Source organism: Camelina sativa, chromosome 12 (assembly GCF_030686135.1).
Source record: "Camelina sativa cultivar CO46 ecotype springtype chromosome 12, ASM3068613v1".
Taxonomy (NCBI): domain Eukaryota; kingdom Viridiplantae; phylum Streptophyta; class Magnoliopsida; order Brassicales; family Brassicaceae; genus Camelina; species Camelina sativa.
This window is the reverse complement of record NC_141891.1, coordinates 19355093-19376255: the sequence shown is the minus strand read 5'-3', so window position 1 is coordinate 19376255 and position 21163 is coordinate 19355093. Positions and strand designations below refer to the sequence as shown.

At 34.8% G+C, this 21163-nt stretch overlaps 2 protein-coding genes and 1 pseudogene across 2 annotated transcripts; 2 read left to right on the top strand and 1 right to left on the bottom strand.

Annotated features, from left to right (window-relative positions):
* The first annotated feature begins 2683 nt into the window (after window positions 1–2683).
* On the top strand, window positions 2684–5963 carry LOC104733648 (putative chaperone protein ClpB2, chloroplastic). Its single transcript, XM_019233606.2, has 5 exons — window positions 2684–3887; window positions 3992–4173; window positions 4276–4898; window positions 4990–5467; window positions 5565–5963. The coding sequence occupies exons 1-5, from the start codon at window positions 2687–2689 to the stop codon at window positions 5847–5849; spliced, it is 2769 nt and encodes a 922-aa protein (XP_019089151.2). The 5' UTR covers window positions 2684–2686; the 3' UTR covers window positions 5850–5963.
* Window positions 5964–6185: 222 nt separating this feature from the next.
* On the bottom strand, window positions 6186–8267 carry LOC104732176 (ATP-sulfurylase 3, chloroplastic). Its single transcript, XM_010451713.3, has 5 exons — window positions 7593–8267; window positions 7064–7469; window positions 6712–6972; window positions 6533–6619; window positions 6186–6442 (listed from the first exon to the last, which is right to left on the bottom strand). Exons 1-5 carry the CDS (start codon window positions 8096–8098, stop codon window positions 6305–6307), a joined length of 1398 nt encoding a protein of 465 aa, XP_010450015.1. The 5' UTR covers window positions 8099–8267; the 3' UTR covers window positions 6186–6304.
* An 11061-nt stretch (window positions 8268–19328) lies between these two features.
* Window positions 19329–20734, top strand: LOC104733647 (putative F-box protein At5g42430 pseudogene; annotated as a pseudogene).
* Window positions 20735–21163: the final 429 nt, after the last annotated feature.

The window sequence follows — 21163 nt, the reverse complement described above, 5'->3', positions numbered from 1 at the left end:
TTTGAGATCATTAACAAAGGGTGAGATCATTAGTAATACTCAAAGAAGAAAAACTCTTTTCAAAGTCCATAAAATTCTGTATATATATAAAAACAAAGAGGTGTGAAACAAAAATGTGCGAAAACTAACAAGTGCAACCATTAAAAGCTAGGGGTACAACGAAGAAAGACAATTGTTATATCAAAACATTGCAACTTTATATAAACAAAGAGGTGTAAAACAAAAAGGTGTGAAAATTAACGGATGCCAACATGGAAAGTTGGGGGTGCAACGAAGAAACGCAATTGTTAGACCGAAACATTACAACTTTTGAGATCATTAACAAATGGTTTAATAGGTGCGATTTTTAAAAGATGGGGGTACGACGAAGAAACAAGATTATTGGAAAAAAAATTAAGAGAGAGAGAGAGAGAGACAAAGCGGAGAGCTCTTATGGAGAACTTTAGCTCTGTAGTGGTGAGTAGTTTATTTCCGTATATCAACCATATATTAGGAATTGAATTCCCACTTATGTCTATGAATCGGTACCATCATGTTCTTCAATAAACGACAGCGAAAACGAAGTCGATGTGGTGAAACAAGTGATAATAATATCTCACCTTTTGATGTTCTCTTCTTTGAGTTAAACACTAATTTTATATATTTCTTGTTTTTTTTTTTTTTTTTGGCAGATTCCAGATCACTCTAAAAGTGACTGTTATACATTACGTTTTTTAAAAGTTGTATATACAAATTAGAAAGTCATCAAAGACTAAATAAGTTACCTTTAGTAGATCTTTTCTTTCTAACTTGACTTGTCATTTGGTCTTGTTTACGCTTTCTAGAATTTGATTTTGTGTTGTCATAAGTATGTCTGGCTTTTTCTTCGGCACTCTCTATTTCCATGTTCATTTGTAATATTTCTATATATTATCAAAATGTTTGAAACCCAGAAAGTATAAGAAATTATAATTCAACTAAATTTTTTAAAAACTGTATTTACAAAAAATATAAACTAACCTGAATCATGAACATCTAATGGACATCCTACAAAAAAAAAATTAACATTTATACCATGTTTGTTAGAAAAAATAAATAGGTTTTTCCAGAAAGTCAAAAAATTTACACATTGAGAATCAAAAACATTAGCCATGCAAAAAATATGGCACACGTACTTAATAACATTAGCCATGCAAAAACATGAAAACCGGAAAGGCTAAAAATTTTGAAGAGACTAAAGTTAACAAAACTAAGATTAATGTATGAACTTAATAGTGTCGACTAACAGTAATAATAATCTAACAGAGAAACACTACAGGTCATTCGCAGAAAAAAATTAAATTACCTTGAATTAGAGATTGATGCTTGAAAGTTAAAAAACACTTCAATAATACAATTCTTTAATACTCAGAAAACAATTTTTCAAAACTTGTTTATGTAGTCAAGAAAAGTTTATATATAATAAACAAAGAGGTGTAAAACATAGAGGTGTGAAAATGTAAAGGTGTAAAAATTAATAGATGTGAAACAGGGAGGTACAACAAAGAGGTGTAACACATAGAGGTGTGAAATTAAAAGGTGTTAAAATTAATGGATGTGATTTTTGAAACCAGGAGGTACAACAAAGAGATGCAAAGACTAAGAGGTGTGATTTAAAAGGTGTAAAAATGTATGGATGTGATTTTTGAAACCAGGAGGTACAACAAAGAGATGCAAAGACTAAGAGGTGTGATTTAAAAGGTGTAAAAATGTATGGATGTGATTTTTGAAACCAGGAGGTACAACAAAGAGATGCAAAGACTAAGATGTGTGATTTTTGAAAGATGGGGGTGCGACGAAAAGACACGATTAATAATTTTAAACTGTTGGATTAAAACTGGAATCAATCTCATCCGTTGGATTAAAAATTGACACAAAAAAGTGGGTTTGCTATTATATATAGATTAATTCCAAAAGACGAAATAAATTCACAAATATATATTATATATGTATTGTTTCCTGTCAAATTGATTAATTTTTATTAAACATATTTGATTAATATCTATGTAACAACAATTAATCATATTTTATGGAAAACTATTTTCTGTTTCTTGTAAAAAAATTAATTTCCCTGTTTCTTTACATAAATTCACGAACTAATCATTTTTATGTAAATTAATTCAAAACAAACGAAATAAATTTCCAAAAAGAATTTGATGTAAAGAATCGGAAAAATTACTAATTGCCAAGGTAGGGAGACTAGTTTCAGAATACTCCGTATATATAGTTCTCACTTCTCAGCGACTCAGCGGGAGTTTGATTATTTTCTTTTTAGAAGAAAGTTTTATTTCCTATATTTCTTTCACAAAATAAATAATATTTTACATTGGATTTAGGGTTTCATATTCAAGTTACCTCCTTAACCAAATACGATTTGGATACTCGGAGAGCTTCTCAGAATATAAGAAATCACAATCCACAAAATCTTGGACAGATAAGGTAACTTGATTCAAGTTTCTTGTATAAATTATATTCAACAACGCGATGCTTGCTTACGATGTGGGTGAAGTGAGAGATCAAAATTAGTTTAGGGTTTATCTCTGCTTTCTAAAAGGGTCTGTTCAAGTTTAGGGTTTATTTCTATTGTTTCTGTTTGATTATATTATAGTGATCAGGTTTTGGTTTATTGTCTGTCTTGCACTGGTTTAGAGAGGAAGACGTACGATCGATGATGAATGCTACAAAATTTAACCCCAAGGTCCAGGTTATACTTCCAAAAGTTCTGGCGCTTGCCCAAAGATTGTCGCATGTCCAAGTAACACCTCTGCATCTCGGAGCTACTTTGATTGTTGACCGGACTGGTGTTTTCTATCGAGCAATCACGAGTGCAGGTGGATGCGATACCTCGGCTCAGTCAGCTGTGAAAGTGATCAACCAAGCCTTAAACAACCTCCCAAAGCAGGCTCCTCCTACACCAGTACCAAACAGAGCCATTCCTCAAAATCCAGCTGGTGTTAACATAGCCATAGCCCAGCAGATAGTACAGAATCTTACCTTACCAGCTCCATCCATTATTCCTCAAAATAATTCAAGTCTTGTTACGGTCTTAACTCGTGCACAGAAGAAGACCAATGCGGGAGAAGAGGATTTGGTGATTAGTCTTCTTGAAGATTCTCAAATCAGGGATTTGTTGCAAAACGCTGGTTTTGTGCCAGAGAAGGTCAAGTCTGAGGTGGAGAAGCTTCGTGGGGAAGTAATCCTCAAGGCTTTGAAGACTTATGGGACAGATTTGGTTGAGCAAGCAGGTAAGCTTGATCCTGTGATTGGCCGAGACAAGGAGATTAGAAGAGTTGTTGGGATTCTCTCAAGGAGAACCAAGAACAACCCGGTGCTAATCGGTGAGCCAGGTGTTGGCAAAACTGCTGTCGTTGAAGGTTTGGCTCAGAGGATTTTGAAAGGAGACGTGCCTATCAATCTTACTGATGTAAAGCTCATTGCCTTGGACATGGGCGCATTGGTTGCTGGAACAACACTCCGCGGACAATTCGAAGAAAGATTGAAGTCTGTCTTGAAAGCAGTTGAAGACGCTCAAGGCAAAGTTGTTCTCTTTATCGATGAGATCCACATGGCTCTTGGTGCAGGCAAAGCAGGTGGTACCACGGATGCTTCTAATTTACTTAAACCTATGTTAGCAAGAGGTCAGCTTCGTTGCATTGGAGCTACTACCCTTGAGGAATACCGAAGACACGTTGAGAAAGATGCTGCATTCGAGAGAAGGTTCCAGCAAGTGTTTGTAGCTGAGCCTAGTGTCCCTGAAACTATCAGTATTCTTCGAGGGCTTAAAGAAAAATATGAAGGACACCATGGTGTTCGTATTCAAGACAGAGCTCTTGTTGTTGCTGCTCAGTTGTCTGCCCGCTACATCACTGGTCCGTTGCGCTATCTTTTTATTTTAAATATGTGTTTGTTGTATGACATGATGATTCTTTTCTTTTGGCTGATATGTGTTCTGTTCTGTTCTGTATATGCTTAGGTCGACATTTACCGGATAAGGCAATTGATTTGGTTGATGAGTCTTGTGCACATGTAAGAGTTCAGCTTGATAGTCAACCAGAAGAAATTGATAACCTTGAAAGAAAAGGGATGCAACTAGAGATAGAAGTTCATGCTCTCGAAAAGGAGAACGACAAAGCTAGCGAAGCTCGTCTAGTCGAGGTGATCACATTCAAAACATATTCTTTATCTATATATAAGAATAATGCATTGTAACTGTTGTTTAAGTTTATATACGAGCTTCTTTGATTTGTTGTTCTGCAGGTGCGGAAAGAGCTTGATGACTTGAGGGACAAGCTTGAGCCTCTTACAATAAAATACAAAAAAGAGAAAATGATAATTAATGAAACTCGGAGGCTTAAACAGAGACGAGATGAGCTCATGATTGCTCTACAAGAGGCTGAGAGACGATATGACCTTCCTAAAGCTGCTGATCTAAGATATGGTGCAATTGAGGAAGTTGTATCCGCAATAGCGAAATTAGAAGAGAATGCTAAAGATAACGTGATGCTTACGGAAACTGTTGGGCCAGACAATATTGCAGAGGTAGTGAGCCGATGGACTGGGATTCCAGTGACTAAACTTGACCAGAACGAGAAGAAGAGACTACTTTCTCTTGCAGATAGGTTGCACGAGAGAGTTGTTGGACAAGACGAAGCCGTGAAAGTTGTGGCTGCGGCAATTTTAAGGTCGAGGGTTGGGCTAGGAAGGCCACAACAACCGTCTGGTTCTTTTCTCTTCCTCGGTCCAACTGGTGTTGGCAAAACTGAGCTGGCTAAGGCTCTTGCTGAGCAACTCTTTGACGATGAAAACCTAATAGTTAGGCTTGATATGTCGGAGTATCATGAAAAATACTCTGTTAATAAACTTATAGGGGCACCACCTGGGTACGTAGTGCTTAACTCAAAGTCTCTTATTACGTGTTTTGTAATTGATGGTATAATGGAAAATCACATGATAGTACACTTTCTTTTCTAGGTACATTGGTCATGACGAAGGTGGACAACTAACTGAACCCGTAAGGAGACGACCTTTCTGTGTTGTACTTTTTGATGAAGTTGAAAAGGCCAATGTTACCGTATTCAACACGCTACTTCAAGTGCTAGACGATGGGAGATTAACGGATTCGCATGGGAGGACAGTCGATTTTAAAAACACAATTATCATAATGACTTCTAACCTTGGGGCTGAACACCTTATTTCAGGGCTTACAGGTGAAGTGGCAATGCAAGAGGCTCGAGACAGCGCAATGAAGGAGGTGAAAAACTATTTCAGGCCAGAGCTGTTAAACAGATTGGATGAGATAGTGATGTTTGATCCTATGTCCCACGAGCATTTGAGAAAAATCGTTCAACTCCAAATGAAGAATGTTGCTAATCGGCTTGCTGAGAAAGGTGTATCAATGTCTGTCACAAATGATGCATTGGACTACGTTTTAGCAGCCAGTTACGACTCGGTAAATGTCCTTTTCCTTATCCACTTGAAAAGTATGTTGTGCTTGAGGTTTTAGATTTGTTGTTGTATCACTTAATATTGTATGATTATTATTGTAGGTGTATGGTGCTAGGCCCATTAGGAGATGGCTAGAGAGGAAAGTGGTCACAGATATGTCTATGATGATTGTGCGAGAAGAAATCGATGACGACTCCATTGTGTGCGTTGATGTAAATGAGGCTAAAACTGATCTTGTCTACCGAGTAGATAAGCATGTGGAAGTGAAGACTGAGCCAACGTCAGATGTTGTGAGTCATTCACGGAATAAGAGGGGAAGTAATAACGAAGGTAACATCGTGACTCTAACCAAAAGAATTAAAAATGAAGTCATAGTGTTAGATTGAAGAACGATGAAGGATTGAAAGTTAGATTCATATTGCTTTTACGCTCTGTTTTTTTTTTTTCTTCTTTTTTGGTTTATATGTACTATAATAATATAACTCGACACTATAATGAAATATCTTTCTATAAACTACCATGTAAGGTTTGCCTCCTCTTATAATTTAGCTACATTCACTACTGCCTCTGAACTCTCTTTGAACATTGGTTTTAAACTATGAGCAATTCTACTTTCTTATGTTGGCAACTCTCTAACTTATATAAAGCTTGCTTTTAATAAGATATCTAAAATCGGTATATCTCAAAATTTCAACACCATTGCTCATATAAGCTTTTCCAAATCTTACCAAAAGACGGATTAATCATTATGTTGAGATCTTAAAGAAACTATAATGTTATTACTTTACTAAAACAGAACAAAACAAAACATACAAAAAAAAAAGAATGTGTTTAGTCTGTCTTAGACCGGAATCTTTTCTGGGAGTCTGGTATTTCCGGTTAGAGTCAAACTGTCATAGTAATCCACAAGCACTTTCCAGCCTCCAGGGCACATAAATCCATCAGGAGGGTTTTCTCTGTTCTTGGCCAATGCTCTCATCTAGTAAAACAACACCAAATTAAGCTTTCATCAGGAACTGAGTACTCTGGTTAGATTATAATATGTCCCAATGGGTCTGAGAAGTTGTACCTTAGTGCCAGAAATGAACAAGAAATCCTGAGCTCTCTTGGGATCAAAGAAAGCCATCTTGCCTTGTGTCTTATCGTAGGCAGCAACCTAAAACCATTTGAAAACCAGAAATTAGAACTCGAAGAGACTAGAACTTTGAAGGAGATACCAAGGTTTGAGTATGTGGTTAATATGTATACCCTGAAAGGAAGAATGTTAAGTCGTTCGAGTCCAGGAGCCATGCTTAGTACTTTCTTCCCGTGATCAGCATCATACAGGTCACGTTTCTCTACAGGGTGACCCATTCCAGCCGGATCTCTACCCACAATGTAGAAGTTAGCACCAGCATTGATCCTAGCCTTTGCGTGCCACTGCACTTCAGTTGGACCAGCATAGAGCATTGGAGATGGGAATATAGACACCACAGTCGTCTCTGGATCAAGAACACCGTCCTCTAGCACCTAATTTAGTCATGAGAAACAATTTTAGCATCTCCTATAAAGAAGTAGGAAACAACACAAATAAGAGACTTTACTTGCTGCATTTACAAACCTTCTCGTGCTGTTTCATTCGCCAGCTGAGAGGAACATCATCCGCTTTTGTAAACCCTCCCAACGGATGTAACAAAAGAATAGGGTTTTTGTAACCCATCTCAAGAAGTCTCCTACGAGTATCAGTCATAAGAAGAGCATGTCCGTTATGAACCGGGTTCCTAAGCTGGAACGCAAACACAGCATCAGCGCCACGTTTCTCTAGCTCATTACGCAGTTCCAACGGCGAAAGCCTGAAACGGTCAAGCCCATCGTTGTACTTAACAGGTTCCAAAACCTCAAGATCACCACCAATGAGCCAGTTCCCAGCATTGGTTATCGCCTCTTCTACGTAAGGCAAACCAGGCGCAGTGGTTCCCCAAGTTCTCGCTATCCGTTCTTCTTTCGGATGTTTATAAATCTCAATACTGATAACAAAACACAGACACATTACTACTCTGTGACCAACATAACTACCAGAAAAAAAAAATCCAAACTTTGATTCCTCAAAACCTATGGAAACTTTGAAAAGCCAATGAATTGAGACTTACTCGTTGAGAATAGCGATAGGGTTATCATCAGAATCAACAAGAGAGACTCGTTTCGATTCACCAATCAGAGCTTTCTGCTCATCATCAATAGCAAGAACAATAGGCACAGACATGTTAACGACGGATCCATCATCGAGATTGAGCAAATTGAAATGAAGGGTTTGGAGGAACTCAGATTCCCTCATGAACCCTCGAAGCGGACTTGCCCAACCTTCACTCAATACGTGCATCCACTGTAGATCAATCTCCGTCAATCTCACTCTCGGCAAATCCGCCGCTTCGTGTTTCTTCTCTCTCCGTCGCGGCTCTGATACGACAAGATCCACGAGCTTCCCACCATCTGGCTCGATAAGCCCAGCTCGTACGCGTGATGTTCTTAGGCTGCGGTTTCTCGAATTCGAAGGGAATGAAACTGATGTGGTGATTGAATCGGATTTGTGGGGTTTGGTGAGTGGTTGAGAGATGAAAGATGTTGATTTAGGGAAGACGGTAGAGATGGAAGACATTGAAGGAGAGAATCAAAACACACAATAGCGAAGCTTTAAGCTTTTACTTACTCTAATGGAGGAGATCAGGAGAATGAGAGAATCTTTGATAAAAAAAAAATTGAATTTTGAAGTGGAAGATGAAGTGTGAGTGGGGCTTTTATAGATCAAAGTGATTAGTTTAAGGGCCGTCTTGCAAAATGAACCTAGACACATGTTTTTTCTTTTTTTTTTCTTTCTTTTTTTTTTTTTCAACAAGAAAATTAGCTCGAGCCAATTTGGTGGGAAATCGTTTACAAACAAAATGTGGTACGGACTTACACGCGCTTGGCGTGCTAAAGAGTCCGCCCTAACATTAGCATTACAAGGTACATAAATTAAAGAAAAAGAAGAGAACTCCTTCCTGTCCATCTTTATGTCGTCTAGATAAGGTGCAAAGGCCGGCTATTCTTGAGGAGAAGACACCATCTTCACCAGATCGGAACAGTCCGTGAGAAAAGTCACCTCCCGAAAATCATGCCCAATCATACACCGCATGGCCCACTGAAATGCTTCAACTTCAGCATGTAGCAGGGAAAGACTGCGCCTGTAATTGGTAGCTCCGAGCAGAGGGGACTCTTGCTGTACAGAAGTACAACACCATCCTGCACCTTAAAAAACATCGGACTCTTTCCAAGAACCGTCAACAAAACATCGATACCCCGAAAAAACCGAAGGAAGAGAAGGAGGACCCCCTCGAGACGGCCGAGCAGAGAGGGAAGTAGGGGACGGACCCACCAAATCCCCCTCCTCCGTCTGGGCCAGAAGCCAAGATGACGCCTCCCCTTCGGCCAATCTTACCACCTCATCAGGGTGTTCCGTTCGATTTTCAAAAACCTTGGCATTGCGTGCTTTCCAAATATACCACATAAGCCACGGGAAAAAATCAATCTGTGAACCCGGATTATTCCGCCCTAGAAAATGATCTACATTAGCATAAACCGATTCTGTCGGGAAGTTCTGCGGACCCACCGGTACATGAGCCAGAGCCCAGGCCTGACGTGCATGGGGACAAAGGAAAAGAACATGGTTAATAGTTTCTTCCTCTGCCCCGCACCGCGAACAACCAACATCACAGGCAACACCATGCCGTTTCAGGTTCGCCGAAACAGAAATACAACCAGTAAGAGCTTGCCACATGAAATGTTTCAATTTAGGTGGACACCGCACTTGCCAGAGCCCGGCAAGGAGAATGGTGATATCCGGCCCCGACCCAACAGCTTTAAAGAAACTGGGGACACCCAGCCGCGCTGTATCATACCCTGATTTAACCGTATATTTACCAGACTTTGTAAAATGCCATCCCAAGGAATCCGCTTGCGGACAACTACTTAAAGGAAGGGCCTGAATCAAAGAAACATCCACAGGATCAAAATGTTCGAGAAGCCGATCCCGTCGCCAAGTGCGCGTAGCAGGATCAATAAAGTGAGATAAGGATAAATTAGGATCTGCAGGAGACCCGTTTTGTAATGCTGGTCTTGGGGATTGGGCTGGAATCCAGGGATCTGACCATATATCAATGGTATCTCCCGATCCAACCCGTTTAATAAGTCCTAGATTCACCAAAGAGCGAGCAGAGACAATACTCCTCCATCCATAGGAAGGGGAGTATGAACGCAACGGTTCCATCGGAGTAGAGTTCCGATAATACCGACTTTTAAAACCCCTGGCAAATAGAGAGTCCGGGAACTCAATCAGCCGCCATAACTGTTTAGCCAATAACGCCGTGTTAAAATCATCAACATTTCAAAAACCCAAACCACCTAACTGTTTGCTACTGCAGAGCTTGTCCTAGGCTAACCAATGCATACCCTCCTCCTGACCCGAAGAGCTCCACCAAAAATTAGCAACTGCAGTTGTCAGTTTGGATGTGATTGTTTTCGGTAAACGATAACAAGACATCACAAAACTCGGGACAGCAGTCGCAACCGACTTAACCATAACCTCTTTACCCCCTTTTGATAACAATCGAGCCGTCCAACCAGTTGTACGGCTCTTGTTTTTTCTTTTGTTCTATAAAATATATATAAATAATTAAGACCACGTTCTTTATTTTTATTTTATTTATAAAATACTGTATTAATATTTCTGGTAACCCGAGATTTTTTAAATAGAAAAAACAATTAACAAGTTTATTACTTAGTGTAATTAATTACAAGATTATAATTCTAATTCATAAATGATGTTAACATATAAACTCTGAACAATTGTAAATGTAAAATTGTCTTAGAATCATGTATTGCAACAATTTTATTTTAGTTTTTTTTCAATATTTTTGAGACACATTATGTTAAGATTGGTTTTAAAATGTTGATATCCATTTTTACAACTTATAATGCTTGATCAATTATATATTTTGAACAGTGCATATTCCTTTTAACATTACATTCTTATAGTATCATCCGTTATGCAACCATAACATAATCCAACCAAAAAAAAATCATTTAGAAATTTATATATCCAATACAAAATGATATTAGGCTTAAGCTTAATCATTTAGAAATCTTTCGTTTAAGTTATGGTTTTAGTTACTTTTTACGTTTTATAACGTACAAGGAGGATTCAGAGACATCTGAAACACTAAACTGAAGGAAACATTTATTTATTTGGCAACACAAAACAATAGTTTTCATATTAATTAAATTCACACAAGAGTTCAAGTTAGGACCGATGCTATGCTAGAATCGAATTTTATCCAAGAATACGGCAAGGTTCGACGAGCACTATGCTCATGACTCATGACGACAGTATCAACTAGGCAAATAAATGAATGCCCCTTTAACCAAAAAAAAAAAAAAAAAACTAGGCAAATAAATATTATTGGACCATGGTCCATATGACATCACCTATATTCTTTCTCTCTCTTTTTTTTTCTTTTTTTTTTCTCAGCGACCAATATTTTATTAATCCCCTCTAATTATTTTTCTTCATTAGATAATCGTACTCTGAGTTTGTGAAAGTATCATAAGAAAAAAAATACTATAAAATGCAGGCTTAAGAAAGTGTATGTATCCTTTATATATTAATAAAGAAGTACTTTCACAAACAAAAACTGAAGTGTCACGTTCACAGAGTTCATGTACCTTTTTTAATAAATATCTTTACTTTTCATTATTATTTAAACAATACTTGACTTCACCCTTAGGGGTAAACCTCTTCATTCATCCCTTTCTAAAATAAGAAAATAAAATATATATACATTATTATAAAATAAAAAAATTTAAACCATTCTTTTATAAACCCAAACCGATATATAATCTCATTCTAATTGTAAAATCTAAATTCTAACCATCTCATTTTGTAAACCCAAACCGACATATAATTTTATTCTAATTGTAAAATCAAACCCTAAATATCCATTTGTAAACTCTAACCGACATATAATTTTGTTCTAATTGTAAAATCTAAACCCTAACCATCTCATTTGTAAACCCAAATCGACATATAATATTGTTCTAATCGTAAAATCCAAATCCTAACTAACTCATTTGTAAACCCAAACCAACATATAATTTCGTTCAAATTATAAAATCTAAACCCTAACCATCTCATTTGTAAACCCAAACTGACATATAATTATGTTCTAATTGTAAAATCTAAAACATAACCCCCTCATTTTTAACCCAAACTGACATATAATTTTGTTTTAATTGTAAAATCTAAACTCTAACCATTTCATTTGTAAACCCAAACTGACATATAATTTTGTTTTAATTGTAAAATCTTAACTCTAATCATCTTATTTGTAAACCCAAACCGACATATAATTTTGTTCTAGTTTTAGAATCTAAACCAAGCCAATATTTAACTTTCCTTAATTAAAAGTATACAAAATTTGTTTTCTTAATTTGTTTTGCATTTTAATTTAATTTTGATTCATTTTAAAAATGAAATATTAGATAGAAGATTCTGATTGGTGGAGAGGAGGGAGGTGAACAAAAAGGTTCACCCCTAAGTATTTTTCTTATTTGAACATAAATATGCTACCAAATTATTATGACCCAATATTTTTTTCTATCAATTTTTAAAAATAAAAGATTTAATCAACTATTAAATCTGAAAATGTATTTAATTATCATTTTTATAACCTATTTACTTATCCTACTATATTAATTGGGAAGTACAAATATGAATCTAACCTTATAATGTGTAAAAAATTACATTCACCTGCCACTAGAAAAATTTAATTAATTAATTTATCTTTATTAATTATTAATAAACAAAAAAAATTGTTGACAGATATAATTAAATTAAATCTACAAAGGTAAATAAAATCTATTCGAATCTAAACTAGTTCATACTTGAAATGAAAAAAAATATTATTAAAAATTATCAGCTAAGATTTGAAAAATCTAATCGAATAAAATCTACAACTACAAATTTTATCAACATTTTTTACCAGCATGGATTAAATTTTTTATCAAAAATCTAATCAAATAAAATCTATATCAGTTCCGTTTAACATCTTAGATTTTAAAAATTAATAAATAACATAATAAAAAAAATAAATTATTACAAATTTTCATCAAAAAAAAATTCAGCCCGCGGTTTTCCGCGGATTAGTACCTAGTTAAAAGTAAATTATATTTCAAAAACAAGAAAAATAACATAATAACAAAAATAAATTATTACAAATTTTCATCAAAAAAAATTTCAGCCCGCGGTTTTTCGCGGATTAGTACCTAGTTAAAAGTAGATTATATTTCAAAAACAAGAAAACAAAAATTATTCATTTATTTATCACTTTTTCACTTTCTCATTGCATTTTTAAACTTAGGATTAGTTTAAATTAAATCGATTAGTTTTAAAATATTATTTTATCTATTTAATGGTATAGTGATATAGATAATAATGTGAAACATAAAATATGTGAATTTGACTTTTAGAAACACAAAAAGACATCAAAAGTTTCTACACCACCTTAAATTTTCCAAGTTAAAATATTTCACGGATGAAACGTATTTTACAGAAAATAAACTCAAATTTGAATAAACGAAAAAACTTTACTTACAAATTTTGTTTTGTACAAACAAATCTTAAATCTCAAATAATAATTTTACTCATAATATTTTATTTAAATCGATTTATATGTGCGGGTTGGTACCTAGTACATTTTGTATTTGTAATACCTAATTTTTGCATTTTGTCAACTCATTTATGGAGCTCATCACTTTTGAGTTTTGACCTGACTTTATCTTGACATGAAGCCACCAGGTAACTTTATCTGATTCTTTGTTTCCTTTTTGACGGCCAACTTGTAAGTAGTTTACTCTTTTGCGATCTTTCCAAAGGTCAATAATATGATTAATACGACAATAATTTATATGCTCCATCTTACTTCATATATATATATATATATACACATAGAGATGACTCAGTTGACTCGGTTTCTTGGTGGGAATATCTGATGGCTCACATTCACATTCAACATGTGCAAATAATAAATCAGAGAGTCCACCTACCCTCCTCATTCACTCATATAACGACAACTGACAAAAAAAAAACAGAGATACGTAATAACTTGAAGAATAATATTACTTCAAAGTTTAAACTAAGAGTGTGGAAACATATTTTCAAAATGACATTTCAAAATGACAGTTTACAACACCTTTGTTTATATATAACGCACAGTTATATATAGTGTTATACAACATTATATATTATTTATATGTCACTATAGAGGTTTAGAACATGTCCCAAGAAAGTAGATGCATCACCAAAAGACAAAAAAGGCATCGGGAGTAAATCAAAGAGTCACTTCTTCCTTTTGACGTAAACCATGAATCTATGGACATATGGTTTAGGTGTTATAATTTTGTCAATTTGTAGAGAAATTCATGAAAGTTTGTTTGTAAAAAAATAAAATTTTATATATGAACAAAAAAGTTTATAAACAAAGAAGATTAGAGTTTTGTTCACTATCAAATGGAAGATAATTGAAGAAAACTGTGGAAATTGGTTTAGAAAAATATAGAGAGACTAAGAGGAAGGTAATTTTCATATTCTAATATTTAGAAGTTGTCAGAAATAAAATTAAATGATTTTTTTATTAAAAAAATTGTAGAATTATATTCAAGAAATTGAAGAGCTAACATAAAAGAAAATGTCTATCTTAATTATATCTATTAAAAAGTTAGCCAAGATCTTTTCGAGATTGAGATGATAATTGAGAAGCTTAAGTATGAATATATCTAAATACTTAAGCTTTTTTTTTGAATGAATGTAAAATTTATTCACCAAAAAACTCTTTGTTACAAAATATGCATTATTAGATCAAACTTTCATCTGGAATATATTTTTAGAAGTTTTAGACAAGAATGTTTAAATTTCTCAAAACAAAGTTGTTCATGCATGTATCTAATAATTCAATTACAAAATGAGACAACCTATATGAAGTATTAACAAAATCATCGTCGAAATTATATTTTTCAAGATTTCCAGGATAAACTCTACACCAAAAAACAAATTAATAGCAAAATTGTTAAAAAAAACGTAAGCTATAAGCCGTGCTATAATATGGTAAACTAGAATTTGTACCCGCGCAAGCGCGGGATTTTAATTTAAATATTTTTATAAGAATATAGAAATTCTTGAGCTCGAATATAATCATTCAAAGTTTTGAGGGTAAATTTTTATAAATATATGTCATGTGGTAATATTAGGAAAAATAAACGACATTGATGACTACTTCAAGATCTTTTATCGTTAAGAGAGTTTATTTCTTATTCATATATTTCATTAAAAACATTTTTTAAAGGCTTTGATATTGATCGATTGTTGATCTAATTGTATATATTATTTATGATTAGATGTTGATACTAACATAACATTATTCCGTATAAATTTGAATATACCGAATCTCATGAATATTGCTTAAAGATAAAATATATAATCATATCGTTATAACATCTTTACCGAGCTTGCTTTACCCATCAAAATAATTGCAACGTACCATAAACGACCAATTCATGAAAGTGCATATCGTATCCCACTTTCCATGATTATATGGCCAAACTGTTAAACCCGACTTGGAATCTAATAATCTATTTAATAATGTATGTCATTTATTTTTCTACAAACTCATTCGTTTCATACAATTAATGAGATGTCAGAGATTTTAATTTAGTCATGTGTGATTGTGTATTCCCTATTATCTTTTCAAGTTTTACTAATTCATTTTCAAACACTTTTAACTTTAATTCTTTCGTCATTATTGATGATGCACTCCTTTTGACATCTATTTTTTTCTACCTTCTATTGGATCACACATAACACATAATAGACTGTAAACTGATTTTCAAGATATATTATAACTTTTTCTCTTTAATTACCATCTTTCAATACTTAAATTTGGATTAGAAGTATTTGATTCAATTAACGAAACATCAAATTTTTTGATCATGTTATAAAATAATATTTCACTTTTAATTTTATTTTTCCTGTTTAAAATTGTATAAATACAAATACAGATTTTTTTTATTCTTCCATAATTTTAAATTTTACTTCCATTCTACAACTCAATAATACACAATTACATAATTTTTTTATTCTACCATAAATTTAAAATTTACTTCCATTCTAAAACTTAATAATACATTTATAATTTTTAATTATGATCAGTTTAATAGACAATTTTAATTATATTATTACCAATAATAAAAAATTATAGTATTGTTTTCTTATTTTAGCATTTTATTTATTTTACTAATTATATTTTTTTATTTAAACTTTCTATCAATTAAATTAACATAAATATGCGTTAAATGAATATTTTAAATTTATTTTAAAGTAAAAAAGAATTGCTTAGGTGATATATAATTACAAGATCAATAGAGATTCTAATCATAGTTCTTGTCTTCTTGCTAAGAAAATATTTTATTTGTCTATTATAATTATGTGTCTTAACCATATGATGCATGTATATGTAAAAGAACTAAGCGTAAACGATACATGAAAAGTTAGGTACGAATAGGTAATAATATTATTCCAAATTCAGTGTTTTACTTCATATATATCGGGTAGATGCTCTATTCTTTTCTTTCGTTTTTTATTTTTTATGGTTAAATAATAAAATAGAGTTTCGTTCATACCGCTGAACTTTGGATGAAATATTATCAGGTTGAATCCACAGGATTTAAAAGTAGTGTTGGACCTACAGATTTTGGATGAAATAGTGATGAGCCTACAGACTTTGGATTAAATCTAGTAGATCAGTTTGTCATTTGTATAATTGTTTAAAGGCTTTATTAAAATCTGTAAGGCCCACAAAAATTAAAGAGAATGTGGCTGACATATATAGCACCAGGAGTGAACTTTATATATATAGATGATCTTTATGCTTTTAAACCAAAATCAAATTAAACCAAAGCAAACCAATAAATGCCCTAGGTCCCGAACTCTATATAATGGAGTGTCTCCGTCTGATCAACAAAATACAACGATCATGAATAGTGAAAAAACTATCGATTCCATCCCCATTGATCTCTTTCACGAGATCTTCTTGAGATTGCCTACAAAGTTAGCCGGGAGGTGTCGTTGCGTTTCAAAGCAATGGGCGTCCATACTTGGCAATCAAGATTTCACCGAGCTGTTCCTGACCAGGTCTTCGACTCGTCCACGTCTCTTATTCGCCTCCAAACGAGCCAACGATGAATGGCTTTTCTTCTCGTAGCCTCAGCCTCAGAATACATACTGGACGGTATGCCATCTTTCTTCAGTTGATAAACTATAAAGGTAAATTAGGTGAGATTATATGTTGAAGTTGAAGTATGAAAATGAGAACTATTATTGTGAACGGCGTACCCGTGAGTTATGTATGTGGGTTCTAGAAGATGTCGAGAAACAAGAATGGTCGGAATGTGTCTTCCCTTTTCCGGGTGATGGATTCTGCAAACGTCTTTCCGTTGTTGGGATGACTGCTACAAGTGAAATTGTTTTGTGGGAGACCTCGTCATATAAGTCTTATGTTATCTACTTCAGTCCCGAGAGGATCGGAACACTTTCCAAAATGTTATCTTCGGAGGTGGTGGACCTAATTGTGGTAGGGTTTATGCCTTTGTAGATCATATAGATGATCTTAGTGTTAACGATACAAAGCAACTCAAGTCAAGCATCTATGATCTTAGGATCTCAGAAGCGTTTAAGAAAATTAACAAATTTGATGCTTTGTGTCATTTAGATGATGATTTATAATACACATGTGTCAAAACGTGATTACTTCCTTGCTCCTCAAGTCAGCTAGAAAAGCTCTCGTTTTGATACAAGTTGTACTCTCTCTAGCTATGTAAACATCAATTTATCAAAGAAATTATTAAGAAACCAAGTTTTTATTCAAGTCAGAGCCATGGCTGAAATCGTCTGTATTTAACTCTCTCTATCTTGCGTGCGAGTGTGACACTTTTCATTTACAGGTTTCGTGTGTGCTTTTACTCTTCTTTTTTTTGGTTAGCACTTTGGTCTCGGGTAATTGTGTTACACGTTACTTGGGACTTGGGAGTAAACTAAATGTGTTAGCAAATTAAGATTATATACTATTCGTGAAGCTTATAGTTTTATTATATCGTTTTTTTCGCCTTGAGTATCCTCAAGGTTTTTGATTTTCCTTTCAGGACTTCAAGAACTCTAGCTGTATAACCTGGACCTACAACCAATTTCATAGAACATTCTTGTTTATCTATCTGCTGGACTCCCGAACTCTCGGATACCCCTTGCTTAGATAATGTTATAGAATAGTGAAGTGGAGGAAGATCCAATGTCCCTTTACCCATAAGCCTTTTGGTAAAGGGATATGCATCTATGGGGTTTTGTATTTTACTTAGGAAATCCAAGTGGTGAAAGTTCTGATGTGGTAGTTTGCTTTGATGTTATGCCTATGATAGTCCATGGGATTATAGTTTATGGTGTTCCTGTGAGTTACATCTGTGGGTTCTAGAGGATTTCGACAAACAGGGATGGTCTAAACATGTCTATCCTCTTCCGGAGAATGAAAATCTCAATCGTCTTGATGTTGTTGGGATGACTGCTACAGGTGAAATTGTTTTGTTCCGAGGCCGCGAGATCTAAGCCTAATGTAATTTTCTACTTCAATCCTGAGAGGAACAGTTTCCATCATGTTGGAAATCAAGGTGTTGGAGCTGACCGTGGTTATGTTTATATCTTTGTAGACCATGTCGATGATCTTAGTCTTAACGATAAGCATCTCAAGTCAAGCATCTTTGATATTAGCAACATTGGATCGTTTGACAACAATAACAAATTTGATGCTTTGTGTCGTTTAGATGATGATTATAATATATAGGTTTCCAAACTTGATTGCTTCCCTTGCTCCTCAAGTTAAGAGAAAAATCTCTCTATTTTCTATTAGTAGTTGTATATATTCTCTCTCTGTAAACATTAAGTTATCAAAAAGGTTCTTAATAAATCAAGTTTTTATTCAAGAAGTTGTCTCAGCTATTTTTGCATGTGAGAGAGAGAGTAAAGAAAAAATATGTGACAGGTCTGTGTGAGCTTTATCAATCTGTTACGGTCTCTGACTCTCTCATGCTATTTTTTAATGTGAAAAATATGTGACAGGATTGTGTGAGCTTTATCAGTCTGTTACGGTCTCTCATGCTAGATGGAATCAAACAAATAGTTTGAAGCTGGATCTAGACAAGGGATATTCTTGAGGAAATATATGAGATTGTGGACTTCTTACTAATTTTTCTATCACACATCAAAGATTAGTTAATAAGTTGTTCCGGGATTCAAATTTCAAAGGTTACAAGATCATCTACCATTCTTTTCATCGAGAATATTTCTTCAGGGTCTATACTAGCAAATGTTTTTTATATACTTTAGAACCTTTTAACATCAATCATACTTTGCCAGCTACTGGTTATGCTAAAACAATCTTATTTCTTTTTCACACCCCTCCTCTTCCACGGCATGCTCCTACGAAAAATTCCATTTTTAAAGGCTGATTTGTAATGCACAGCTTCGTTGTTGATTATGCTGATTGAGGTAAAAGAAACATCAGTATCACAACTCCCACTTAAAGAGATTATTATACCAGAGAGGAGACCATCATTTGAGAATACTTAAGTGGTTAAAAAGCCCATGTTTCTTGGGCTTTAGGTTAGTTCAGACCCTGAAAATTTCCTTATATAATAAACCTAGAGTCTCTGCGATTTGTGATTTCTCCGCTCGAATTCGATAAAAGGTACAACGACGATCATGAATAGAGAAGAAAACTCAGATTCCATCCCTAATGATATCATTCTTGAGATACTCTCCAGGTTGCCTATAAATTCAATCGAGAGGTTTCGTTGCGTGTCAAAGCTATGGGGATCCATGCTTCACAAGCCATATTTCAACGAGTTATTCTTGACCAGGTCCTTGGCTCGTCCACGTCTCTTAATTGGGGTCCGGCAACACCGTGAGTGGAGCTTCTTCTTGGCGCCTCAGCCTCATAATCATTATGGGAAGCCTTTGTCTCTTGTAGTAGCAGCCGATTTTCATATCAAGTGCTCCTTAGACAATAGCCTCGCTATGTGTAGATATGCCTCTGGTTTGCTCTATTTCCCAAGTTTGCAGCTCTCGTGTAAGGATGAGGATGGAGCGGGTGTCATATGTAACCCTATAACGGGACAGTTTGAGATCTTACATCGTTTGAGATTAGGAACTGGCCATCGTCGTACCTGTGTCCAAAGAGGTCCCATCACGTCCAGAGACCATAGTGGTGGCCTTATAGGGTTTGATCCAATTGGGGGGCAATTCAAGGTATTGTCCATGAACAATACAGTTAACAATAAAATGGCTCGTTATATCCTGACATTAGGAACTGAAAAAGAGAGATGGAGGAAGATCCAATGTCCCTATAACGAGGATGATCGGAATGGAGGGGTATGCATCAATGGAATTTTGTATTTCACAGTGTACGACTGTGATACTCGATCACATCTTATAGCTTGTTTCGATGTTAGGTTTGAGAAGTTTAAGTTTCTAGATATATGCTGCCAATATGGTTTGTGTACTACACTGATAAACTATGAGGGTAAATTAGGTGTGATTAAGTGGAAGTGTGCTGAGGATGGTGGATTTCCCCTAGAATTATGTATGTGGGTTCTAGAGGATCTCGAGAAACAGGAATGGTCGAAATTTGCCTACACTTTGAAGGCTGACAATAAAGTTGTTCAGGTTGACGACTACAATCTTTCTGTTGTTGGGGTGACTGCTTCAGGTGACATTGTTTTGATCAAGGAAACTGCATTCAAACCTTTTTATGTTTTCTACTTCAATCCCGAAAGGAACCATCTTCTTAGTGTTGAAATCCAAGGTCTTGGAGAAGACCATGATTGGAGTAAGTATCATGCAGTTTGCGCTTTTGTAGACTATGTGGAGGATCTTCAGTTTAATATTATGCAGGCAACATCTCTAAACCCACTAGAACAGAATCATAGACCCAGGAGCACATCCACATTATCTAGAGAAGATCTTCAAGTGAGGACCGTTTCTCAGCTGGGACAAGATCGTCGTACGTTGGATTCATTTCAAAAATGACAACAGTCTCTATAGTATCATTCTAAACGCAATATAGATGGAATTATAATCCAATCCATCTCAGAAAAGAAGAGAACACATACACATTATTAAAAAATGTTTATATGGATACAATACAATGTCTCCGGCTCCAAATAGTCAAGATAGTGCAAGCAAACCAAAATAACGATCCTAAGTGCTAGAACTTATAACAAGTGATTAAATTTATCCATCTCACTGCTCTAGTATTAATCGTAGTATTCATCAGAAGACTACCGATGCGGTGATGCCTCTATACCATGATCACAATTTACAAGTTTATCAGTTTATGTACTCTAAAGAACAATCTCAAAGAACAAAGTGCATGATGTGGATACCCCCAGAGTATATATATATATAAGTTAAAACTTATGCAACATGCACACAAAAGCTTATGCAAGGTCATGAGAACTTTATGGGACAACAAAGGTTGTCATACAAGCTTTGTTAAAAAAAAAATGGCAAGACCAGAAGAATGCTTTTGTGCTG

Coding starts and splice junctions, on each gene's coding strand:
- LOC104733648 (XM_019233606.2), top strand. CDS start 2,687: ATGATGAATGCTACAAAATTTAACCCCAAGGTCCAGGTTATACTTCCA. Junction 3,888..3,991: donor GTCTGCCCGCTACATCACTG/GTCCGTTGCGCT, acceptor GTATATGCTTAG/GTCGACATTTACCGGATAAG. Junction 5,468..5,564: donor TAGCAGCCAGTTACGACTCG/GTAAATGTCCTT, acceptor TTATTATTGTAG/GTGTATGGTGCTAGGCCCAT.
- LOC104732176 (XM_010451713.3), bottom strand. CDS start 8,098: ATGTCTTCCATCTCTACCGTCTTCCCTAAATCAACATCTTTCATCTCT. Junction 7,470..7,592: donor CCTATCGCTATTCTCAACGA/GTAAGTCTCAAT, acceptor TTTTGTTATCAG/TATTGAGATTTATAAACATC. Junction 6,443..6,532: donor TGTTCATTTCTGGCACTAAG/GTACAACTTCTC, acceptor TTGTTTTACTAG/ATGAGAGCATTGGCCAAGAA.